At 45.8% G+C, this 27,248-nt stretch overlaps 1 protein-coding gene across 1 annotated transcript in view; it reads left to right on the top strand.

The window, feature by feature from the left end:
- The window catches only part of RSPH9 (radial spoke head component 9), a 158,090-nt gene extending 133,442 nt beyond the window's left edge, over nucleotides 1-24,648 (top strand). The window contains exon 5 of the mRNA XM_078646700.1: nucleotides 24,378-24,648. Within this exon, the coding sequence (XP_078502826.1) occupies nucleotides 24,378-24,538 (161 nt within the window). The 3' untranslated portion in view covers nucleotides 24,539-24,648. The remainder of the gene's footprint in view (nucleotides 1-24,377) is intronic.
- The last annotated feature ends 2,600 nt before the right edge of the window (nucleotides 24,649-27,248 follow it).

Here is a 27,248-nt window from a genome sequence, read left to right as displayed (position 1 = left end):
GGTAATTGCGCACAGGTAGCTTGACGCAGAGGTAACTGCTGGATTGGATATTGATTGGGGGTAGGCCTCATAATGTTAGTGTACACTCATAGGGAAAGTTAGTGTGGTTAACTGTCTGGTCTACAGTAACACTCCATTATACACCTACGGGGAAGACTGCCTTAGAGTGCAGCTGTGCTTCCCTTTGGCTTATCGAGACCACTGACATGTCGAACTGGGGTAGAATTGGTATGTCAACCCCAAATATGAGAGTTCCAAGAAGATATGTGTGCAGCTTATGGGCCATCCAGGATTGTCAGATTTCCCTGGCTCAGCCCAATCAAGGCCTTTTGTCACCCTGCTGTAACAAGTTAGATGCATTAAGCTTCAGCAGCAGGATCAAAGGCCTCAACACACAAAGGGAGCAATTGACAGCGCTTCACTCAGCTCCCGGAGGTGAAAGGGATGGAGATGAAGGATCTGCATCAATCAGTCAGCTGTTATACTGTACCAGAAAGGGGCCAGCCCAAGCCCACAGAACAAAGGAAGGAGTCTAGAACTCTGAAGCCAACACAGGAGTGTCTCCCTTTGAAGATTTGGTGGGAAATGCCCTGGCAGTGAAGCCAGCGAGGGGCAGAGCTGGGGATCCCAGAGCAGATGTGATTAGTATCTCATGGGTGATGCCATTTTGAAATATATCAGCTGGCTGTGCAGGAAGATTATCACGGGGCGGAGAGGTGATGTGGACCCAGAGGATAGGCTAGAGATGCCTCGCTTCTGGAACCTTCCGCCCCCACTTAAAAAGTCTTGCACAAGTGGGAGAGCTCTCTGTTGGTTGTGATTTTCTGATGGGCACGGGGCCTGAATTTGGCTGCCATATAAAGCTGGAAGGAGAAACCTCCTGATATCCATCTGGACTAAGGACCCTAACTACAGTTGCTCCCAGGACCAATGAGGCTCTCCCCAGGACCAGGAAAGCTGAACCCCCTGAGGACTAGCTGGAGGAAAGACTGGGCTTCTGTGCCGATGAGGCAAGAAGCGCCAGAGGAAATACAGGAGAAAGGTTGGCGCAGGGAGTAAGTGGAACAAGCCCCCTGCAAACTTTACCACCCTAGAGGCCAGGAGGCCTGTGGCAAGCACTCCAAGGGGCTAGGGCACACCACCCGGACCAATATGAGCTCAAGATCACACAAATCAGCCAAACGGGGCAGAGAGAGAGAGGACTGAATAGCCAGTCCGTATCCCCAAGGAGATTATATGTAATCAAAAATGGACTGGTCTATAAAGAATTAATATATGACTCAGAAATGTATGTTTTGGGGAACAGAGTGTGTTCCTTCATGAAGCCCTCACCCACCAACCTAGTTGGTGGCATGCTTCATCATCGGGCCCACCCAGTGATACCGAGTGTGTCCCGGGTGTGCTTCAACGCCGGTGTTACAGCGGTGCTGGTATATTGCTGAGAGTGCAGTGATGGTGGAGTGATACGTGAACAGGTTAAAAGCTATCCAGTGGTCCCAGTGCCCACGGGGGCTATCTTTAATATCCGGGCCTCTGGTAGCATTAAAAACAAGGCTGTGGATGTAGGTGGAGTGGTGATTATGAACTCCTGCATCCAGTGGTAGGTCTACATGTTTCAGCCAGGCCTTTTATTAAACTGGCTTTCCTCAGGACCAAAAAACTGTGAAGGTGAATACTGCACTAATGGTGAGTATGTGGTTTTAAAATGTGTTGCACGCGCTAAGGTGATTCAGAAAAGGGGGTGGTGATGGACAGAGCATCTGAATTAAGCAGAACACTCATACCCAGTCAAAAGATCAGGGCTTGATCCATCACCGTTTTTTAGCTCACTGCACCATCCCAGTTCAGAACCTGGCTACATGCAAATTAGTCTGTCCCTGGCCCAGTGCATCAAGGGAACAGGGCAGACCAAACTACCAAGCCAATTCTTTACTGGAAAGGAAACAAGCTTCCGGGGACCGGTTTCTGGCATTGCAGCCGTCTTCGGCCCGGCTTGCTTGAATCCTGATGGTGCAGTGAGCAAGGGACTCATGTCTGAGCATACCCTTCCACTCCTATAGTGGCCAAAACGATTCAGAAAAGGGGGTGGTGATGGACAGAGCATCTGAATTAAGCAGAACACTCATACCCAGTCAAAAGATCAGGGCTTGATCCATCACCGTTTTTTAGCTCACTGCACCATCCCAGTTCAGAACCTGGCTACATGCAAATTAGTCTGTCCCTGGCCCAGTGCATCATGGGAACAGGGCAGACCAAACTACCAAGCCAATTCTTTACTGGAAAGGAAACAAGCCAGGGTCAGACTAATTTGCATATAGCCAGGTTCTGAACTGGGATGGTGCAGTGAGCTAAAAAATGGTGATGGATCAACCCCTGATCTTTTGTCTGGGTATGAGTGTTCTGTTTCACTCAGATGCTCTGTCCATCACCACCCCCTTTCTGAATCGTTTTGGCCACTATAGGAGTGGCAGGGTATGCTCAGATGTGAGTCCCTTGCTCACTGCACCATCAGGATTCAAGCAAGCCGGGCCGAAGACGGCTGTAATGCCAGAAACCGGTCCCCGGTAGCTTGTTTCCTTTCCAGTAAAGAATTGGCTTGGTAGTTTGGTCTGCCCTGTTCCCATGATGCGTGCAAGTAGTGGCTTACAGTCTCATTTGGTGATCTTTTGCCTGAATATTACCGGAATCGCAGATAGTGATGAGATTTTTCGGTTTTTTCTTTCTTTTCTTGGATATATATAGACCTTCTGAAATCGATACGGCCTTCTAGGTATGTTTTTGAAAATGACACTTGTCTCTCACGACTTTCACTAAAGAACCAGCATGGATGATGCAAGAGCCGTTCACGATTAGGACACTATAGCCATCAATATAGAGCATGTGTCATTGCGTGTTTCTTAGAGAAACAATGGTGATCTCGTCACCGCACATATCCAAATACCATCACTATCACATATAGGCACTTCATTATGTATAGTCGGTAGTATACACTGGAATTTCGACACGGATATGTTGTGGTAGCACGAGTGAGTCAATACTTGTGAAATGTTGCACTCACCATATGTCCACTGCAGGAGGAAGCTTTAGTGCATGTAACATAACGGCCAGACATTATGGCCCTGTATATAAATGTTTCTTGCTCACAGATTATGCTAGACGCTACTCATTTGTTTGTTTCAGCCCTGATGAATCGCGAAGGCGATGAAACACGTGTCGGCTGGCTGTAATCTCCATTAAAGACTCCAAGATTCACTCATCTTTTGGATATCTTGTCACTTCTGTCATACTGGTTGTTTGTAATTTTGTTAAATTGTAACTGGACATTGATTACTCACATGTGAGTGCTTCGGCAATCCACAAAGCAATTAGCAGTAGTTTGTTCTACTCCAGAGAGTGGTTTAGGTTTGTCCACTCGCCGTGAAGCACCATAGACATTTAATGAGCAGAAGTAAATGCGTATAAACTGGCAGTGCACCCAACTTCAACTGTTTAAAAACCTTCCTGTTGTTTCAATTAGCTTTCAGTTGAGGGTAGCCGCCACGCAACTATATTACTTGTGAGATTATTCTAGTATTACATTGCTAGATCACACCATATTATACCAATATGGATAGAACCAAAATGGCAGAAGAGCTCTTTGAAAATTTAGCGAAAGGGATGTCAACCCAAAGCGCTTCCACCAGCACTAATCCCCCTCGTACAGAGGGACTCAGAGACAAATTTGTTAAATTAGAACGCCTTAAGAAAATGGAGAACTCAAAATGGTGGGATGGCGCGACCCTCAAACAGTATTTGAGATTAAAACGCGTTCCCAGAGGTCTTAGAGGCCAAATCTTTCACACCTACGATGACCTAGATGCCGATCTCATGATCAAATGGGAAGAATCTCTCTCTATCAATTCCACTACCCTTATGGAGATATTAATTGTTAGTGCTGAACGCAAGGGGGCCAAATTACAAGCAGAAATAGCTGTCATTGAACAAGAAATCAAGGATCTAAATAGACCAGAGAGCACTGTTAAAAATTACACCATCCTGGATGAAATCATATTGAAACACCAATCAGAAATTAAGAATAGGAAAGCCAGGCAACTAAGAAGGGATGAGTTGGATTACACCTGTGGTCGAATTTTCACTTTTGATAAAAAATATGATTCCCTGATCCCAAACAGCTCAAAAAACATGTACAAGAAATCTCAGGGTCCGGAACCCACCTCTGTCTCTTCCAGTAACTCCTCACTTAATTCCATCAGTACCACAGGAGGGGAATCAGACAACCAAGACAGACAAGGCATGCCACCTTTTTTTCAAGAGGTTTTACGGATCAGGAAGGGCAACAGATACCCTACAGCAAGAAACCAGTCCGATCCAAAACCAGGAGGGGCAGGGGACGGAAACACAGAGGACTACAGAAAGAAGCTGAGATCAGGGGCCAACAGGAATTAGATGGTGCAAACACGGGAGATGTGCAGGTCATCAACCTCTCTAAAATAAACCTTACTCCAGATATGGTTTCCCTTTTAAGTAAAGGTCTTAGTTTCAACCCGTTTGCAACGGGGGATATTTGTAAATTGAAAATTGATCTGTTTAAATTTATAAGGAACCTTAAACTGAAAAAGCATTTCTATGGTATGGAGAAAAAGGGTAGAGGGGCTGTCAACCCACCTGCTACTAGCACCACTGAATCCTTATCAATAAATGATGTACATGCAACTCATCTTCTCTTATCATTGACTGACATGGAGGATTCTCCTCTAGAGATGGACAGACTGCTAGAGGAGTTGGATATAGAATCTGACTTTAGCATTGTTAGTGGACTAAAGTCCAAATCTAAATGGATCCCTACACTACCTGGTGGCAATGCCATAGATAATTTTCATAAGCGGGTGGTAGAGGATCTCGACAAACTGAACCATCTACACAAGGACAGAATGTTCAAATATAAGGACAACCTTAGTAAGGGACAAAGGATAGCACTCAATACACTAATGAGCGATAATACTATCATCATACGAGAGGCAGACAAAGGAGGAAACGTAGTGATTATGGATCGCATAGACTACCAATCAGAAATTAGTCAACAATTACAGAACGAAGTATGCTACGAACGCCTCACATATAACCCCATTGGTCCCTTAACAATAGAAATTAACTCACATTTGTTAAAGTGGAAGCAATCAGGTTTATTAAACGAGGAGGAATACTTATATTTGAAAGTTTTTAGACCCACCTATCCATGGCTGTACACCTTGCCTAAAGTTCACAAGGAACTCCCATTTCCACCGGGGAGACCCATTGTTTCGGGCATAGGGGGCCCAACAGAGAGGCTAGCGGAATACGCGGATCTGTATCTGGGTCCGCTAGTTAAAAACTTGCCGTCCTACATACAGGATTCCAAACACATTCTTAGTACACTAGCAGATATGGAATGGCAAGATGATTTTCTTTTGGTAACACTAGACGTGGTGTCCCTTTACACCAGCATTGACACACAGCTGGGTTTAGAGGCCATTAACAAAATCCTATATAACAGATCAGCCACACTATGGAAGCATACCGAGATGCTATCGGTAATGATAGAATTGGTCCTTAAGAATAACTTCTTTATGTGTGACAAAAACTGGTACCGACAGAAACAAGGTGTAGCCATGGGCTCTAAAATATCACCCTTGTTTGCTAATCTATTTATGGGGGCACTGGAAGCAGATCTGATTTGGGGCACAAAGGGTGCTCAATATATCGACTCCATAATTTTTTGGGGTCGATATATTGACGACTGCATCCTCATTTGGGCAGGCTCAGAGGAGCTTTTACACAATTTCTTCAAATACTTGAATGACAATACATGGAAGATCAACTTCACCATGAAGTGGAGCAAAACGAATATAGAGTTCTTAGATATCGAGTTCTATATCTCTTCCAACTGTCTGCACAGTAGATTGTTCAGAAAGTCGACAGCGTGCAATGCAATCTTGCATGCTTCGAGCTCACACCCCTCACACCAGATTAACGCCATACCCTTTGGCGAATTTATTCGGGCAAGAAGGAACTGTAGTGAGGACTGTGAATTCAGGAGATGCATTGAAAGCATGAAAGAAAGATTCCTTACAAGGGGTTATGCCTACAACTCCATTAAGAAAGCTGAAAAAAGGATTAAAAGGGTGAGGAGAATAGACACTCTCACCACTAAACAAAAGTCTAACTCAGACAATAAAGAGCACATAAGAATGGTCACGGATTTCAACTCACTCCATCTGGACTTAAGAAAAAGTTTAACTAAACATTGGAGCCTGTTGAAATCCGAAAAAACATTGACTAAGTACATCACAGAGAGGCCACAGATCTCATTTAGAAGAGGTAACACACTGAGAAACAAGTTGAGTCCCACAGTACCCCGTGATATGAGGAGTACCAATTGGTTGACACAACGAGGTCTGGGTTTTCACAAATGCGGGTTCTGCAGTATGTGCAAATGGGCCAAACATGGAACTACGAATTTCACAGGCCCTGATGACGTTTGTTATACTATCAAGAGCAACATTAATTGTACTACGAAATTTGTTGTCTACATTATTGAATGTGAATGTGGCAAGCACTACGTAGGTAGCACAATCAGGCCATTGAAGGAAAGAATGATGGAACATATAAGAGCGATTGTAAACTGTGACCCTAAATATCCAGTGGCTTTGCATGTAGCCTCGTGCCAAAAAGATCGACAGAACAAAAATGTACAATTTTTTGGAATTGAAACCATACCAGTGGCAATAAGAGGTGGTAACCGAGAATTGAAATTAAGACGCACTGAGGCAACTTGGATTATGCGTCTGCAATCGGTACAGTCAGGATTAAATTACGACCAGGAGATGCAAAATTTTTTCTGGGGGACTAATAATAGATACTGCTTGAACTGGATAATCTGAATTATGTCTAAGATATAAGAACACTGTAACTCACTGTAGACCTGTACGACCAGGAGATGCAATTTTTTCTGGGGGACTAATAATAGATACTGCTTGAACTGGATAATCTGAATTATGTCTAAGATATAAGAACACTGTAACTCACTGTAGACCTGTAAGATTTCGTCAATACCTCAATCTCTCCAAATGCTTAGATGTTTTTCTCCTGTACAATGAAGTAATGTTATGAGATCTCTAAGCTATAACTGAGGGAAATAATAAATGCCAAACTGTTAATATGTTAGAAAGTAAATAAGTCACGGTATGACTGGGTTTCTCACGGATCTATTCAGTTGTATCATTCACGGTGTGCACTCCACCAGCACTAATCATTTTGAGACTGATGTCACGGTATATACTGACGTTAGTCAACAAATATGGGAATTTCGAACTTTCCCAGAGATCATACGCATTCACATATGTGAGCGTCGATTCACACTCTTGTTCTTATACTTGATGGTCATATTTTTCATATTTTCGTTTTTTCGTTGCGATCCACTCATCGCGATTGTTGTGGTTTTTTTATCGTTTTTCATGGTTTTTTCGTCTTTTGCTACCTTTTAGAGATCGCAATTAATAACGTTATCATTAATCTACATGAAGAATTAGGCAAACAAGAGAGCGTGCAACATGGTCGGCATAGACGAGCACCGAACGCGCTCTAGTCTATGAATTACGTCATATGGAAGTACCCATATACGTCGCTTCGCACTCAATCACGTGTCCAAACAGGAACTGAGCGCGAAGGAGGTGAACCCGCCACACCCGCAGAGGACGCCAAACACGGGTAAGTCAGGGACGCGATGGTCTTCGGATTCACAGATACGTGGTATAATTTTGAAACTAAGAAATCTCATTACTCGTTCCCCTCTAGCATGAAACACACCACAATTTTGGAACCGCAACAGGTATCCGTGAAATAAAAGGAAATAGGTAAATCTTGTATCTACACTGGTATAACGATGAATAACATCTTGATGACTTGTGTGAGATAGTAACGTATGTATCATTGTTATTCCTTTAACAGTAATATCTTTTGATATCGACAACCTCAAACCGGAACAAGTATATCGGGTCACCTCCGAGCACATTAGTGTGTATATTAATGTAAGTGGATTAACAATAGGTGAATTCTGCGTATTACGCTAGACGGTGATAGCGCGTAGGATCTAATGTTTTGAAGTAGTAATAAAGGATCAAATCTCGAATAACAAATACCAGACCTCCAGTGAGAATGCATGTGACATCTGAGTTACAAAAAAAAAAAAAAAAAAAAAAAAATGGACAATTTTCCCTACTATGAATAAAACATAAATTATTTCACTTGATTATAGATACAGAAATATTGATCACTGCTGGACGAACCACCGCCAGCAGTATTAGTCACGGGCCCGGCTGGGTCGGAATTATCACCAGCTGAGCGGTAAGCTGGCGTGCAAGTAGTGGCTTACAGTCTCATTTGGTGATCTTTTGCCTGAATATTACCGGAATCGCAGATAGTGATGAGATTTTTCGGTTTTTTCTTTCTTTTCTTGGATATATATAGACCTTCTGACATCGATACGGCCTTCTAGGTATGTTTTTGAAAATGACACTTGTCTCTCACGACTTTCACTAAAGAACCAGCATGGATGATGCAAGAGCCGTTCACGATTAGGACACTATAGCCATCAATATAGAGCATGTGTCATTGCGTGTTTCTTAGAGAAACAATGGTGATCTCGTCACCGCACATATCCAAATACCATCACTATCACATATAGGCACTTCATTATGTATAGTCGGTAGTATACACTGGAATTTCGACACGGATATGTTGTGGTAGCACGAGTGAGTCAATACTTGTGAAATGTTGCACTCACTATATGTCCACTGCAGGAGGAAGCTTTAGTGCATGTAACATAACGGCCAGACATTATGGCCCTGTATATAAATGTTTCTTGCTCACAGATTATGCTAGACGCTACTCATTTGTTTGTTTCAGCCCTGATGAATCGCGAAGGCGATGAAACACGTGTCGGCTGGCTGTAATCTCCATTAAAGACTCCAAGATTCACTCATCTTTTGGATATCTTGTCACTTCTGTCATACTGGTTGTTTGTAATTTTGTTAAATTGTAACTGGACATTGATTACTCACATGTGAGTGCTTCGGCAATCCACAAAGCAATTAGCAGTAGTTTGTTCTACTCCAGAGAGTGGTTTAGGTTTGTCCACTCGCCGTGAAGCACCATAGACATTTAATGAGCAGAAGTAAATGCGTATAAACTGGCAGTGCACCCAACTTCAACTGTTTAAAAACCTTCCTGTTGTTCCCATGATGCACTGGGCCAGGGTCAGACTAATTTGCATATAGCCAGGTTCTGAACTGGGATGGTGCAGTGAGCTAAAAAATGGTGATGGATCAAGCCCTGATCTTTTGACTGGGTATGAGTGTTCTGTTTAACTCAGATGCTCTGTCCATCACCACCCCTTTCTGAATCGTTTTGGCCACTATAGGAGTGGCAGGGTATGCTCAGATGTGAGTCCCTTGCTCACTGCACCATCAGGATTCAAGCAAGTCGGGCCGAAGACGGCTGTAATGCCAGAAACCGGTCCCCGGAAGCTTGTTTCCTTTCCAGTAAAGAATTGGCTTGGTAGTTTGGTCTGCCCTGTTCCCATGATGCACTGGGCCAGGGTCAGACTAATTTGCATATAGCCAGGTTCTGAACTGGGATGGTGCAGTGAGCTAAAAAACGGTGATGGATCAAGCCCTGATCTTTTGACTGGGTATGAGTGTTCTGTTTAACTCAGATGCTCTCTCCATCACCACCCCCTTTCTGAATCGTTTTGGCCACTATAGGAGTGGCAGGGTATGCTCAGATGTGAGTCCCTTGCTCACTGCACCATCAGGATTCAAGCAAGCCGGGCCGAAGACGGCTGTAATGCCAGAAACCGGTCCCCGGAAGCTTGTTTCCTTTCCAGTAAAGAATTGGCTTGGTAGTTTGGTCTGCCCTGTTCCCATGATGCACTGGGCCAGGGTCAGACTAATTTGCATATAGCCAGGTTCTGAACTGGGATGGTGCAGTGAGCTAAAAAACGGTGATGGATCAAGCCCTGATCTTTTGACTGGGTATGAGTGTTCTGTTTAACTCAGATGCTCTGTCCATCACCACCCCCTTTCTGAATCGCACGCGCTAAGGTGCCATACGTGTGGGAGGGGAGATTCCCTCTCCAAGCATAAGCTATCGTTTTGAAGCGAATGCCCCTATAGAGATGCCCAGCAGAGGTGTGGACTGCTAATGGCGGTCACGACCCTCTCAAAACCTGTTCGACTGCTGCGGCTCTATGCTTACATGCCGTGTGATCAAAAATTTGATGTCCCCTAGGGGTTGTTTTAGTGATTGCTATTTCACAGATGTCAGGTTTATAAAACAAAACACACAGAGGCAGGTTTGGCTAATTTGAAATGCTTTATTGTTATAATAATGTTGACAGTGATAACTAATATTAAAAGTAAGTATCTGAGATGTCTATTATTATGGATGAGTGCATTTATCTATATGATGTCTTTACCATGTGGTTTGTGGAGCCTGAAGCTTTGACCAAGTCAATAGACTAAATTTATATAGTTGAATGACTTCCTTAGGGATTTTATGTGATTATGCAGTCATATTTGGTATTTTCCAATTGCCTATGTATATATTTGTAGATTATTGCACAGTATTGAATAGTGTGTGTATAATAAACATGCTTTTCCTTTTCTAAAGAAAAAACACAGACTGTACAATAATTTATTGAGTGCTTTTGTTGTGTGCCAGCGGATGATGAGTAATAGCCCACACCACCTCCCTTGAGTAGGCCTTGGACTGCTCTGCTCCACTACCCTGACAGAGTCAAGCGCTACAATAGTGTATTCAGTTCTCAATGGAGGGCAAATGTGGACCCATTACTGTGCAGGTCACACAACTAATAGCTCTTTGTCTTACATCCTTAGATAGCAAAATATTTATACTGTAATTCATCGAACTGAGTAATTATTTACAAGGTTTCATCATTAACCCCTTGCATGCTGCGGACGCCCCCCGGCCGTCCAACGTCACGGTGGGCTGTCCGAATCCCGCCCACTAATTAAATCGCCTGCACAGCGCGAAAATGTGCGCAGCAGCAAAGGGGTTACATTTCATTGGATAAAGCTTTGCAATAACTGTCTGTTTTTACCTCACCTGCCTTTAGGTTGTTTGCCTTTCTATGGAGGTGTGGCTTAGAGATTGGCTTCCCTGATCTTCTCTTCTCCTTCTCCCAACCTGATAGGAGAATCTGGGCTCTCCCTATCAGACCCACCCATCGCTCTTCCCTGATTGATGCCCATTCTGTTTTTAACTCCTCCCATTGCGTACACACTGTATGTCCTGATACATTGAAAAGGTGGGGACAATGTCCCGTTTGATCTGCTATTGTTTGGAAATAGCCTAGGCCGGCAGCTTTAGCCCTTCCATCTATTCCTCCTTAAACTTACCTTCTGCCAAGTTTCTCTAAATACTTCGCTTCTACATGTTTGGGTGCACTGCTGTGGTGTCTGTGGTTTGCCATTCGTAGCTCCAACTCTGCTCTTAGTGCACACCATAGGTAGATAGCACACACTCCTAATGCCGTTCTCCAGACGGATGTAAATCTGGATATCATCAACGTACATTTGGAACTATACCAAGTAGTTGCATGATCGGGGCTTCTAAGCTTACAGATATTGGAGGAAGTCCAATAGGGGAGAAATATAAGGTACTCCATACTTGAATTGGTGGAAGGATGATGCAGAAAATCCTACATATATCAGCTGCCTCAATTCCTGGAGCCTCTCTAGTACAATGTTCCGGCCCACCATGTTGTAAGCTGCTAAGAACTTATAGAGAATCAGGGTCACGGGTCTGCCTTCATCAGTTCAATGAGGTCTTCTCTAATATATACCAGAGTTGATTCTGATTTGTTTGTAGAAGCATGCAGACAGAGGGTTGATAGTAGCAGATGGGATGGCTGGTTGGTGTTAGTGGGATGGAATAGCTGGTAGGTAGAAGTAGCGGGATAAGTTGGCAGGTTGGTAGTGGCAGGAAAGAATGGTTGGTTGACAGTAGTGAAACGGGATGGCAGGTTGGCAGTAGTGGATTAGGGTGGCAAGTTGGTAGTAGCGAATTGGGATGGCAAGTGGTAGTATCAAGATAGAATGGCTGGTTGGTAGCGCAATGGAATAGCAGGCTGGTAGTGGTAGCAATGGGATGGCATGTTAGTAGTAGCGAGGTTGAAAGTCATGTTGCCTGTGGTGTTATGGGATGTCAGGTTGGTTGTGGTGGTATGGGACGGCAGGCTGGTAGTGATGGCATGGGATGGCAGGTTGGTAGTTGTGGTGTGGGATGGCAGGTTGGTAGTTGTGGTATGGGATGGCAGGTTGGTAGTTGTGGTATGGGACGGCAGGCTAGTATGGGATGGCAGGTTGGTAGTGGTGGTATGGGATGGCAGGTTAGTAGTTGTGGTATGGGATGGCAGGTTGGTAGTTGTGGTATGGGATGGGATGGCAGGTTGGTAGTTGTGGTATGGAACGGCAGGCTGGTAGTGATGGTATGGTAATGGATGGCAGGTTGGTAGTTGTGGTATGGGATGGAAGGTTGGTAGTTGTGGAATGGGATGGCAGGTTGGTAGTTGTGGTATGGGACAGCAGGTTGGTAGTGGTGGTATGGGACGGCAGGTTGGTAGTGGTGGTATGGGATCGCAGGTTGGTAGTGATGGTATGGGATCGCAGGTTGGTAGTGATGGTATGGGATGGCAGGTTGGTAGTTGTGGTATGGGACGGCAGGCTGGTACTGATGGTATGGTATGGGATGGCAGGTTGGTAGTGGTGGTGTGGGATGGCAGGTTGGTAGTTGTGGTATGGGATGGGATGGCAGGTTGGTAGTGGTGGTATGGGATGGCAGGTTGGTAGTGGTGGTATGAGATGGCAGGTTTGTAGTGGTGGAATGGGATGGCAGGTTGGTAGTGGTGGAATGGGATGGCAGGTTGGTAGGTGTGGTATGGGATGGAAGGTTGGTAGTTGTGGTATGGGACGGCAGGTTGGTAGTGGTGGTATGGGATGGCAGGTTGGTAGTGGTGGTATGAGATGGCAGGTTTGTAGTGGTGGAATGGGATGGCAGGTTGGTAGTTGTGGTATGGGATGGAAGGTTGGTAGTTGTGGTATGGGATGGAAGGTTGGTGGTTGTGGTATGGGACTGCAGGTTGGTGGTTGTGGTATGGGACGGCAGGTTGGTAGTGGTGGTATGGGATCGCAGGTTGGTAGTGATGGTATGGGACCGCAGGTTGGTAGTGGTGGTGTGGGATGGCAGGTTGGTAGTGGTGGTATGAAATGGCAGGTTTGTAGTGGTGGAATGGGATGGCAGGTTGGTAGTTGTGGTATGGGATGGAAGGTTGGTAGTTGTGGTATGGGATGGAAGGTTGGTAGTTGTGGTATGGGATGGAAGGTTGGTAGTGATGGTATGGGATGGCAGGTTGGTAGTGGTGGTATGGGATCGCAGGTTGGTAGTGATGGTATGGGACCGCAGGTTGGTAGTGGTGGTGTGGGATGGCAGGTTGGTAGTGGTGGTATGAGATGGCAGGTTTGTAGTGGTGGAATGGGATGGCAGGTTGGTAGTTGTGGTATGGGATGGAAGGTTGGTAGTTGTGGTATGGGACGGCAGGTTGGTAGTGGTGGTATGGGATGGCAGGTTGGTAGTGGTGGTATGGGATCGCAGGTTGGTAGTGATGGTATGGGACCGCAGGTTGGTAGTGGTGGTGTGGGATGGCAGGTTGGTAGTGGTGGTATGAGATGGCAGGTTTGTAGTGGTGGAATGGGATGGCAGGTTGGTAGTTGTGGTATGGGATGGAAGGTTGGTAGTTGTGGTATGGGACGGCAGGTTGGTAGTGGTGGTATGGGATGGCAGGTTGGTAGTGGTGGTATGAGATCGCAGGTTGGTAGTGATGGTATGGGACCGCAGGTTTGTAGTGGTGGAATGGGATGGCAGGTTGGTAGTTGTGGTATGGGATGGAAGGTTGGTAGTGGTGGTATGGGACCGCAGGTTGGTAGTGATGGTATGGGACCGCAGGTTGGTAGTGATGGTATGGGACCGCAGGTTGGTAGTGATGGTATGGGACCGCAGGTTGGTAGTGATGGTATGGGATGGCAGGTTGGTAGTGGTGGTATGCGACGGCAGGCTGGTACTGATGGTATGGGATGGCAGGTTGGTAGTAGTGGTGTGGGATGGCAGGTTGGTGGTAGCGAGATGAAATAGCAGGTTGTGAGAAGCAGGGCAAGATGGAAGGTAAGGCCTCCGGCCTATATATTATTAAATATGAAATGCCCTTAGGCTTCCATGAGCTGCTAAAGGCGCCCTGCCTGCAGCCTCACATAGTCTTAGAACTCTTTGGTGACTTGCAATACCATGTGTACTGTGTGACTGGGCATACTTTATCCCATGTATCTATTGGGTATTATAAGGTTTGCACATCCACTGGTGTTAAAGCAAGCAGGCCCTGCCGCGGAGAGTGTCTGCTGAATCCCATAGTTCAGTCTATTATGGGAGTTCCCTCCACACATTTGCTAATCGAGAGAAGCGAGTGGAGCACTTAACTGTCATCTCAGTTTGCAAGAACTGATTGTGCTTCAGCCTTACCGTCAAGGGTGGATTAGCCCTGGAATCTGACTCGAAAGTATACATTAATATTCTTGACTGTTATGTTACTGCTTTGGCCTCGCTCCAGCCTTGATGTTCCCACCTCTAGACTTCTTGTGAAGTGCAAGCTGTCTCTCCTCCTCCCGGACGGTTCACAGGCGAGTTTATCAGTCTGCAGCAGGGCTCAGCAGCCCAGCCTGACCACAGAGGGACAGCCCGACATGTCTCTCCTCCTCCCGGACGGTTCACAGGCGAGTTTATCAGTCTGCAGCAGGGCTCAGCAGCCCAGCCTGACCACAGAGGGACAGCCCGACATGTCTCTCCTCCTCCCGGACGGTTCACAGGCGAGTTTATCAGTCTGCAGCAGGGCTCAGCAGCCCAGCCTGACCACAGAGGGACAGCCCGACATGTCTCTCCTCCTCCCGGACGGTTCACAGGCGAGTTTATCAGTCTGCAGCAGGGCTCAGCAGCCCAGCCTGACCACAGAGGGACAGCCCGACATGTCTCTCCTCCTCCCGGACGGTTCACAGGCGAGTTTATCAGTCTGCAGCAGGGCTCAGCAGCCCAGCCTGACCACAGAGGGACAGCCCGACATGTCTCTCCTCCTCCCGGACGGTTCACAGGCGAGTTTATCAGTCTGCAGCAGGGCTCAGCAGCCCAGCCTGACCACAGAGGGACAGCCCGACATGTCTCTCCTCCTCCCGGACGGTTCACAGGCGAGTTTATCAGTCTGCAGCAGGGCTCAGCAGCCCAGCCTGACCACAGAGGGACAGCCCGACATGTCTCTCCTCCTCCCGGACGGTTCACAGGCGAGTTTATCAGTCTGCAGCAGGGCTCAGCAGCCCAGCCTGACCACAGAGGGACAGCCCGACATGTCTCTCCTCCTCCCGGACGGTTCACAGGCGAGTTTATCAGTCTGCAGCAGGGCTCAGCAGCCCAGCCTGACCACAGAGGGACAGCCCGACATGTCTCTCCTCCTCCCGGACGGTTCACAGGCTAGTTTATCAGTCTGCAGCAGGGCTCAGCAGCCCAGCCTGACCACAGAGGGACAGCCCGACATGTCTCTCCTCCTCCCGGACGGTTCACAGGCGAGTTTATCAGTCTGCAGCAGGGCTCAGCAGCCCAGCCTGACCACAGAGGGACAGCCCGACATGTTTCATTCGGACTGGATTCCAAATGCTGCGCAGAGCCAGTTCACGTGGAAATAAATCTGCCTCAAACCCCAGCCTGGCTGGGTTCAGACTGGAGGCGGACTTCCTTGGCGAGTTAAAAAAGAGTTTTCCAAAGTTCGGATCCTTTCCCTCATCCGGGAGGGCCTTCTGTTTTCTATCCAGAAGCTAAGCAGGCCAGGATCTTCAGTTAACAGTTATAAGAAGTTCACACACTTCCACTTGCCCCATCCCAGTCCGAAATGAGGACTATTTGTGCACTGACCAGTGAGTCTATGCTTAGGACTGGCATTGGGCAGTTTTTTGAGGGCGAGCCTGGGCAGCGGATGCGCTGCTCTGCGAGGCATGCTGTATTCGAGAATGGAGTTGAAGCTCCGTCCAGTATCCGCCCATATTTTTCATTGGCTTGTGTCATTGTCTTTTGTAAATGCTGGCTTCTAATTCGTTAATAGGCTTGTTAGTCCCTCCTTAGTGCCACCTTGTCTTCATTTGTAACCTCCCAAGAGGACTGGCTCTTTTACTGCTGTTGTTACATGGTATCTCTTATTTAAGCACTATTTTCTTTAATGAGTTTATCCTACTGCAGGCACGATATGCTTTCCTGCTACATTCAGCGCACCATGCGCGCTTTCACTTTCCAAACAGCCCGGGACAATGGCGGCTGCTTCTTTGAAATGAAATAGGTCTCACATTTACAGGAGTTTCAGCTATTCACATTAGAAAGAACAATGGCTTTTATTTATCTGTTAGCTATCAAAACAGATAAATAAAAGGCACTGCCATTAACAATGCCAATAGTTTAAACTCTCACAAATGCAAGACGTATTGCATAGCAAATGCTTGTTTACTTTTCTACAAGTAATTTATGTACACAAATGAATCAGATGCTACCGATATTAAGGAAGGCTAAGATGATATTGTGTTATTGTCATCTATAGATGCAGAGTCTGCCATTAGACGGGGCTCCTGGTGTAGGGTTCCCTCCCGCACGTTTTGATGGCAGACGAAAGCTCGTGCCATCCTGAGATGATGTTTTGGGCGCGGTGTTCTGACCAGTCTCTAGGTTGGGTTACGTCTTTTTCAGCGAGGTGTTTGGAATGATTTGATTTGGGTGTCAGGCCATGCAACTCTGGAGAGCTTTTAACGTTTGCCTATGCATGTCTTAGGTCAGTAACCTGCATTTTTTCCAGTGGACAGAGATGATAAAGTAGTGTTTTTTCTTACTACATGGCAAGCTTTAACTGTGCTGGACATGGGGTGGGATTCTGTCTAATATGTTCTCTCTCTCTGCACTTTTGATCAGATTTAGAAATAGAGGAACAAAGATTGAGTATGTAAAAAAGTATCTGAGTTATGATGGCATGGTCCCCTGGCAGAGGGGTCTTTGTAGGTGCCTAATAGAAGAGGAGAGATTCTTTTTTGGGGCGAGTTCAAAGATATTTGGAAAAAACAAAAATGTAGGCATCAGAGGTAGCCTACCATTTGCACAGATAACCACATTTTAATGCAGCCACAGAAATCAAAAGACATATACAGGAAAATCTACACAAAGTGGAAATGTTCTTACATTCTGGATCTGCCTTATATTTACTCTTGCATCAGCAAGGTGGAAATGTGTTTATAACTTTTTACGACCTGGAAACAAAGGTAGCACTGTTGAGCGGGAAAAAGAAGAAAACTAGAGCTCAAGATGAAGAGTCAAACAACAACACATGTAGGAGAGAAAGAGAAGACAACTAGAGGTCAAGATGCAGTGGCAAAGAATGACAGCACTGTGAAGTGGGAAATAGAAGAAAACTAAAGCTCGAGATGCATAGGCAAAGAAGGACAGTACTGATGAGAGAAAGAGAAGACAACTAGAGATGGAGACGCAGAGGCAAAGAAGGATAACACTGGTGAGAGAAAGAAGACAACTAGAGATCGAGAGGCAGAGGCAAAGAAGGACAGTACTGATGAGAGAAAGAGAAGACAACTAGAGATGGAGATGCAGAGGAAAAGAAGGATAACACTGGTGAGAAAGAAGACAACTAGAGATGGAGACGCAGAGGCAAAGAAGGATAACACTGGTGAGAGAAAGAAGACAACTAGAGATCGAGAGGCAGAGGCAAAGAAGGATAACACTGGTGAGAGAAAGAAGACAACTAGAGATCGAGAGGCAGAGGCAAAGAAGGACAGTACTGATGAGAGAAAGAGAAGACAACTAGAGATGGAGATGCAGAGGAAAAGAAGGATAACACTGGTGAGAAAGAAAGAGAAGACAACTAGAGATCGAGAGGCAGAGGCAAAGAAGGATAATACTGGTGAGAGAAAGAGAAGACAACTAGAGATGGAGACGCAGAGGCAAAGAAGGATAACACTGGTGAGAGAAAGAGAAGACAACTAGAGATGGAGACGCAGAGGCAAAGAAGGACAGTACTGATGAGAGAAAGAGAAGACAACTAGAGATCGAGAGGCAGAGGCAAAGAAGGATAACACTGGTGAGAGAAAGAGAAGACAACTAGAGATCAAGATGCTGAGGCAAAGAAGGGCTGCACTGGTAAAAGAGAAGCCAACTAGAGATGGAGATGCAGAGTCTAAGAAGGAAAGTACTGGTGAGAGAGAAAGAGAAAATGACTAGAGATCATGATGCACAGGCAAGGAATGACAGCACTGTGGAGCAGGAAATAGAAGAAAACTAGAGAATGAGATGTAGAGGCAAATAAGGAAAACACTGGTGAGAGAGGAAGAGAAGATAACTAGAAATCAAGATGCAGAAGCAAAGAATGAAAGCAACTACAGTTTTCACTAGATAATGCTCTTGATAAAATTGCCAATTCTTTGCCTATTCTTGTCACAATTCACATGGAAACATACTGGATTAAATCATTTCCAGAGATAATCTTTTATATTGTTTGTCTACCACTTCACTAGCTTGGAGGTTCTTGGTAAAACATCTGCATTACCAGTCTACGAAACAGTCATTTAACAAAATTACTTCTGAACCACTCTATGAACAAACTGAAATCTTGGTTAAGGACTTGAATTCTAATAACTTAACTGTTGTGACGCTAACTATTTAAATACCATTTAGGGGACAAAAGTAAACTTGGTTTCAAATGCTATTGCACCTATAACATTGGTTACGAAATTAGCTTTTTAGTCTTATATATAAGTATGTGCTCTGCCACTTTGAAAAATAAATGCAGAATTGATGGTGACCATCTCTGTTTCTCTGAGCTCTCTAAGGCCTGGCCACAAAAAAAGCATATTTCTGGCCCCGTGTCGACCATCTCATCAACATCTTGGGAGGGTCTTTCTCCTTTAAATGGTGATGATTTGTTTTGTTATTTAGATGCTATGAAGGCCCAGGTCTGTTTTGATTTTGATGTAGTTAACTTTGGTTGAATTAGATTCCTGTTACTCTCATCAGAGACACCTCCTTTTCACAGGGAATGTTTCCTGATTCCCTGAAGGCAGGTCAATCACTGTCATCTGCTGACCTGGCCAGCCACAGACTCCAATGATCTGGCAGATGTATGAATACCTTATTACTGCTCTTCTATTTGTAGATAAGCTTCTTGAATGTTATACTCGACCTCCGTTACCAATTGAAGTCACTGAGCACACTTTTTACATTCTGCTTATATCTTTAAAGTAGCTTGTGAACAGCTACCCTGTGACGTGTCAGATGCACGTGTGCAGGTCATTCTGCTTTGATACACCCACTATGTTTTTGGACAGTTTTTGGAGTCTATAAAGGCTTGTGAAGTCAAATTATAAATATTATACAACAATAAATATTTCAGTAAGTGGGCATTTACCTAGAGCACTGCTTGAGGATCCAATGTGTTACTCACTGTTGTACTTCACCCATAACATTTGCCAGAGCATAGAAAATATAGCGGAAGATGTCACCGCTGCCTTACAGATCATGATCTAGATCTCAGGACAATACAGCGATTGTGGTAATTCAGCAAGACGGGGAGTGGGCTAGAAGGTTGGCAGATTCCATTGTTTGAGGTTGCTGATGTTGATAACTAATGGGAGTGCTGCTCAAACGTTGCTAGTTCCCTACACATGAGAGAGAGAGCCAGCTAGCCTATGTACGTACGCATGTATGTACCCTGGCCGTTCCATGTAAACACACACGTTCTAAGGTGTTCATGCGAACCAAATATACATAAAGAGCATGAGTACCACTGTTGTTCATTTTTGTCCACCGCCCTCCTTGCACAGCAACATTTGAGTATGCACTGTCTATCAACAAGAGACCGCCATTCCCACATGCTGGTCAGGAGAGTAGTACATAGCATTGGTCTCAAGGGTATGCATTGGTTATGCAGGGCTCTCATAGAGAGGGTTTACCATGAATGCCTGGATTTTAGGTCCAGTAACTCACTGCTGTGATGCAGCAGTGGTGGGTAGAAGCACTTGTTAACCACCGTTGCTACGTCATAGAGGAATTCCAGGCTGCCTTTGCTGAGCTTTCTGAGAGCCTGTCAGAGCAGTGCTAGAGAGCAGGGAAGCACCGCTTCTGGAGCAGAGGGAAGGTAATGCACAGAGAGTGCTGGTGGGTGGCAGGAGGTCATGTATGTGTTTGCTTAATTTGGGACAGTTGGGAGAAGCCTTGTTATGTATGGCGCCCCCTTTACTCCTCTGGCCCTGTGTAGCAGTTGAAAGTAGGGGCAGATGATTTTGGGGGCCACGCATAACGTAAAATGAAATGGGTAAAAAGTGAATTACTGGGATGTTGTTTATTCTCTATTCTCTAGCTTTTGAGTGAGATCATAGAGAACTCTAGCTTCACTCTCGTTGTGTATCTGATGTGAAAAATATCTCTGGAATTCACTGTTGGCCATCAATACTTCTATGGTATGCATGGCTTCCATAGGAATCCTCTGTCGTTTACACTTGATAATACATCAGGTAACTCGCTGCTGAGACATAGCAACAGATGAGAACAAACTCGTTACCCACTATTGTGTGGTCTTGAAGGCCTCCAGGCCAGGCTGACAGGCAGGGCCGGACTGGGAACCACAACCGGCCCTGGCAAAGTGCTCGGCCGCCCCCCCCCCCCCCCCCCCACCCTCCCCACTCGGGGGGAGGTTGGAGGTGCCGCCGAGCTCTTTGCCGGGGCGGTTTTCGGCCGATTTTGGTACAGGGCCGATTTTGCAGCTATGCTGCAAAAACGGCCCCCATGGGCCCAAAACCGGCCCCCACCCATGCGGCGCACCAGGGGATTGCCCGGTGCCCGCTATGGCCAGTCCGGCCCTGCTGAGTGGGTTCCCTGTGAGCCCGTCAGTGCAGCGCTGCTTGCATGTTTTTAATTAAAGCAGAAAGCGCAGCCGCAAGAAAGAAGAAAGGCTGGGAAGGGGCTTGAGTCAGTTAAGGATGCAGGTAAAGTATATATTTTCACATTTGGGAAAACAAAGACAGGCCATGTTATGTTTGGCTCCTCCACTACTCCTTTGCGCCTCTGTACCAGTTCAATGCAGCAGCAGATGGCTTTGGGGGCCATTCATAACATAAAATTATAGATGGATAAAATGTAAATTACGGGGATGTTTTTCACCTCGGGGTTCTGAATGACATCGTAGACAACTTGAACTTCACCCTAGTTGTCTATTTGATGCCCTCGGTGAAAAACATCCTGTAATTCATGATTACCCATTTATAATTCTCTATGGGCCAGATGTACGGCCATTAGATTTAGCGCCTCGCAATTTGCGACAAATTGCGAGTCGCAAATTGCGAGTCGCTAAATCCAATGTGCAACAGTGTCAGAGACACTGTTAGCAATTCCCAATGGGGTCGCAAAATGTAAGGCTCATCATTATTCATGAGCCACTCGCAAATTGCGAACCCTTTGGGACTGGCCAGCCTCACAAGGATGGTGTCCTGCTGGGGTTAGCAGACCACCATGTCCGTGACTGCTTTTCAATAAAGCAGTTTAAAAAAAAAATGCAGCCCATGTTCCTTAAAGGAAAACAGGATGCATTTAAAAAAGAAAAACTGAAATGTTTTCCTTTCATTTTTTAAGGGCAGGTAGTGGTCCCTGGGACCACTGCCTGCCCTTAAAAAAAATTCTCCTGCATTCACAAAGGGGAAGGGGTCCCCTGGGGACCCCTTCCAATTTGCTAGTGCTTTACCACCCTTCCGAGAAGGGTGGTAAACTGGGACTGTTTTGCGACAGAGTCATACATACCTGGAAGACTCGCTATTAGGAAGGGACACCCTCGGAAAGCGCCTTCCTAATAGCGACTCGCTATTGCTATTTTGCGAGTCGCAAATGATTTGCCACTCGCAAAATAGGAGTAGTACATTGCCAACTCGTATTTTTTGCGGTCGCAATGGGGTCTGAAACCCCTCTGCGACCGCAAAAAAACGGTCGTACATCTGGCCCTAAGTTATGCCTGGCTTTAATAAGAAGCCTCTATCGTTTCTGCCAGATTCTAAATCTGGTAACTTACAGGTGTGACGTAGCAACATTTGATACCACAATGCTTTACTCACCGTTGCTACGTCATAAAGGCCTTCAGGTCAGGCAGACAGGGATCTCTGAGAGCCCGCTGCTTTGTAGGAAAGTACAGTTGCAGTATGGAGTGGGGTGGGAGTTGGGTAAGGATGGCAAGTAAGGTATTTTTTTCACATCTGGGACAAGAAAGCAAGGTCCTGTTATGTATGGCTGTCCCATTACTCCTCTGCCCAAGCAGGGTCAGGTGATTTGGGGGGGGTCATACAAAATAAAGAATTATGGATTGGTAAAAAGGGAATTACTGTGATGTTTTTTGCCTTGTGGCTCTCAGTCATAGACAACTTGAGCATCACTCTTGTCTATTTGATGTCATTTAGAACCTCTCGGCGAACAACAGCCCTGTAATTCACTGTTACACATGTATAATTCTGCATAGCAATCATATTCACCACAGTAACAGCTCATGAGACAAATCGGTTTTGTGTGCAGATAACCCCGTTTCTAACATAATCAAGATAAAAAAAGTTCAAATTAACAGAAATCCCTTTATCATGGAGGTAATCCAGAATTCTGAGTGCCACATACCATACAGCTGCAACCCTATGGAACGCCTATCGATAACAGCTGCAACCCTATGGAACGCCTTGCCAACCCAGCTACGTGCCGAACCTAACCATATGAAATTCCGGAAGCTACTTAAAACCCACCTTTTCCCGCAATAACCCTTCCCTTTACTCCTCTGTTTCTCCCCTCAGTTGTTAATGCAATCCCAGCGCTGGGACGCCTCCGGGCAGCCATGCGCTATAGAAATCCCATTTTCATTTCATTTCATTCATTACACGTAGCACACCTTTACAGTACAGTTGACTCTCTAACATGACTCAGTGATTTTTCATTCATGCAACTTTCACTCACATCGACTTCCACTTGGTCCTGCACTCGATCCCGCTCTCAAGCCAATGTTTCTTTTTGCTAGTGCCACCACCAATTGTACACATTTTGGGGCATACCAGCAACAACCGGAGATAATTATCGCTTAGCGCACTTAGCGCTAGGATAATTATCGCCGGCTATCGCTGGTTTCTATCGCGGAGATAGCGTGCTATCAGCAACGCATATCTCCAAAGCGACAGAAATCAAAGCGTTAGCTTCAAAACATTGCGATTATCGCTGGGAAACCGGCGATAATCACACTGTGACAGGCGATACCTTGCTGATAGGGCAGGGTGGACTTAGCCATGTAATCCACCTCCCATTGGATTACATGGCTAAGTCAGATGAAAAGCAGGCGTACAGAAACCTGCGTTAAGAGCGATTAGCGCTTCTTTTAATATCGCCAAGCAGGTTAGCGATTTGCTTGTTAATTGGAGTAATGACGTTTAGCGACATTCTCCACTGAAGTTTGGGAAGGTACGCCCACTTTGCATCTCATTAGAGATGCAAAGCTGAGTGTTATGAGTAAGGGAGCTAAGGCAAGGATTAACTCGATAGCGTGACCTTGCAGATAAGGCGATAAAATTATCGCCGCTTTTCGGCCGAAAACGGACGCAAAAGCGGCGATAATTTTATAACGCCGCCTTGCTGATATGCCCCAAAATCGTTAATTTGCTCTTTTGCTTTGATGGTGCCCATCCCAACAGACACAATTTAGGAGACGTCACCAATCTCCTACTATTTCAGCCAGAACCCTGGCCACCTTCTCCCAGTATCTGGCTACCACTGAGCAGCTCCACCCCACGTGCCCGAATGAGTCTGTTTCTGTGTGACATTTAGACACCATTCATAAATGTGTGGATTCATCCTGTGCAATGCCTGCAGTGCGATATGTGCATTATGAACACATTTATAATCTCAGTGAGTTACTATTCACAGTTCTACAAGTGGTCAGCACTCTATGGGTCCAGGTGATTCATGCTGTTCAACCATATGAGACTCTCTCAGGACAAACAAGGTATTGTGTTTTTGCAATTTTGCACAGTGTAACAAAATGGGAGTCTCCATCATTTACAAGCATACATTTTTAAATCACAGGTAGACCTTGTTAAAGGGCCATGTTGGACATTACCCAATGCGACATAGGACGCTAGTGTGGCTGGTCTCACGCGCCTCATCTGTTTCTATTTCAGGCACGTGGAGCCTCCAGTTCGAGAGAGGAAATAGTGTGGTTGTGCTGAGAAGCCTGCTTTGGGTTGGACTCACCTTCTACCATGTTCCCCATAGCCAACAACATGGCTACATCTACGTCGGCACCGGGGAGAAGAACATTGATCTACCTTTCATGTTATGAAAATTATCAAGAAGAGCACCCTTTAATTCCTGATGATCACGAAAATGCTCCTGTAGCATTCTTTGTACACTATTGTATATGATTTCTTATAAAATATCCGTACAAATGTTTCTGTATTTCTTTCGTACCAGGCCTTTGTCTAAGCTTCCCTTTGCATCGTGCACTTCACCCGTTGTTGATCCTATGTAGTTATGAAATGGGGACCTGCCATATCTAAGTGCTTCTTATAATACAAAGCAAATAAAAGGTTAATTGTAAGTTCTAATATCATACTCAGTACCCCAACAACTCAACTGTAATTCTTTTGGATAAACAATATCCCATAAAGGAATCGGCTTGGGCATTGAAATAAAACTTTGGGCTCTACCAATCATAGTCTCTTAAAAGACAATAATAATTCTGATTCTAACATACCATCATATTTACGAGATTGTGCACCCACCCTCCCAAAAAACCCCTAAAAGAAACAAAGAAGAAATGTGCTCAATGACACATGCATCGGATGAACAAGCGTTTACAATGCAATAGGTCTCGCCTTCGAAAAAGTTAGAGCTATTGGCATTGTAAATGACAAACTTTTTATTTATGGGTTGGTTTTGAAAATAGATAAATAAATGGCATTGTCATTTACAATGCCAATAGCTTAAGCTCTCACAAATGCGAGACCTATTGCACACACACAGAGAGCCACACACACAGAGCCACACACACACATACACAGCCACACACACACACAGAGCCACACACACACACACACACACACACACACAGCCACACACACACACACACAGCCACACACACACAGTGCCACACACACACACCGAGCCACACACACACAGAGCTACACACACAGTCTCACACACACAGAGCCAGACACACACCCACAGAGCCACACACACACACAGTCACACACACAGCCACACACACACACACACACACACACACACAGCCACACACACAAAGCCACGCACACACACACAGAGCCACACACACACACACAGAGCCACACACAGAGCCAGCGGTCATTTCAGCAGTAGATGGCACCACTTGGTGGCTGTGCAAAGTACTGCAGGGACTGATCGCAAACCATAGTTTAACAGTAAATAGGGTTTATTAATACTGTGCAAAACTCTCACTCTCCTCACGCCCATTGGCAGGCCCCACGTTGTGGAATTGTTCTGGGTAATATCGCAAGGTTCTGAGTTGAGCTGTGCAGCTTATAAAGGGGGAAACACCACATGACAGCAAGTTTAAGTTTAAGTTTAAAATATTTATCAAGCGCAACGTACACCTGGGCGGTTTCTTGGCGCTAAAGTAGAAGGCGACCGAACTGAGCTAGAACGGTAACTAAGGCGACAACTGGGAAACAGGAAATTTACTAAAGAAGAGCCTGAGAGAATAAAAAGGTCTTCAGGGCTTTACGAAAGCCGGAGTACTCGGTGAGGGACCTAAGATGAAAGGGAAGAGAATTCCAGAACATGGGGGCAAGAGTGGAAAATTTAGAGCCACCCTGTTTTTTCTTCCGGTAACGGGGTACAGCTAAAAGGAGTTGTGCCGACGAGCGGAGGTCTCTACCAGGGACGTAAGCCTTGATGGCTGAAGATATGAATAGGGGGGCCAGGCCAGTCCTGGCCTGAAACGCCATGCAGCCTAGTTTAAACAGGGCGCGTTCCCGCACAGGGAGCCAGTGAAGAGTTTTCAGGAGGGGGGAAGTGTGGTGGAATTTAGGGAGACCGAAAGCAAGACGGGCAGCCTGGTTCTGCACTAATTGCAGTTTACGGAGGCTGTACTGAGGGATTCCGTTGTACAAAATGTTCCCGTAATCCAGGCGGGACAGGACCAGTGCGGACATAATTAGCTTAAGTGCAGGAAAAGAAAAGAAACAGGAGATGGAACGGATAGTACGGAGAGTAAGAAAGCAAGAAGAAACCACCGAACCAATCTGGGAGTGCATAGTAAGTTGATTGTTTAGCTTAATACCGAGAGTCTTAACAGAGGAAACAGGGGTAGGAGGAGAGCCAAAGGAGGGGGGCCAGAAGAGAGAGTTCCAGGGACTGGAGCAACCACCTGTCACCACCAGTTCCGTCTTATCGGGATTGAGTTTCAGGTGGTTGAAGTTCATCCAGTCCCTGATGAAAGATAGAATAGATTGGAAATTAGAAATAGAGTCAGGAGTAGCAGAAAGATTAAAGATGAGCTGGAGGTCATCGGCATAGTTATATACCGAGACCTCCAGTTGCTGTAGAGCAAAGATGAGGGGAGCGATATACAAATTAAAGAGTAAAGGAGAGAGAGAAGAGCCCTGGGGAACACCGCACTGGACCTGACAGGGGGTAGCTGAAAACTCCCCAAGATGGACCGCCTGGGTCCGGTCCCTCAAAAAGGACGAGAGCCAGATGAGGGCTGATCCTCCTATGCCCGCCGCCTTGACACGGGAAAGCAAGATGGAATGATCCACCGTGTCAAAAGCGGCGGACAAGTCGAGGAGGACCAGCGCCTGTGGTCTACCAGCATCCATGCCCTCTCTGAGGGTGTCTAATACTGACACCACCACTGACTCTGTCGAGTGCTTTGGCCGAAACCCAGCCTGAGATGGGGCCAACCTCCCATTCTCCTCGGCAAAGGAGCTGAGGGCAGATGTAACGTGCCGCTCCAGCACCTTCGCCAAAAATGGGAGAAGGGAGATGGAGCGATAATTAGCCATCACAGA

The sequence above is a fragment of the Lissotriton helveticus genome, chromosome 6 (assembly GCF_964261635.1).
Source record: "Lissotriton helveticus chromosome 6, aLisHel1.1, whole genome shotgun sequence".
Classification (NCBI taxonomy): Eukaryota; Metazoa; Chordata; class Amphibia; order Caudata; family Salamandridae; genus Lissotriton; species Lissotriton helveticus.
This window is presented reverse-complemented; position numbering and strand designations above follow the sequence as displayed.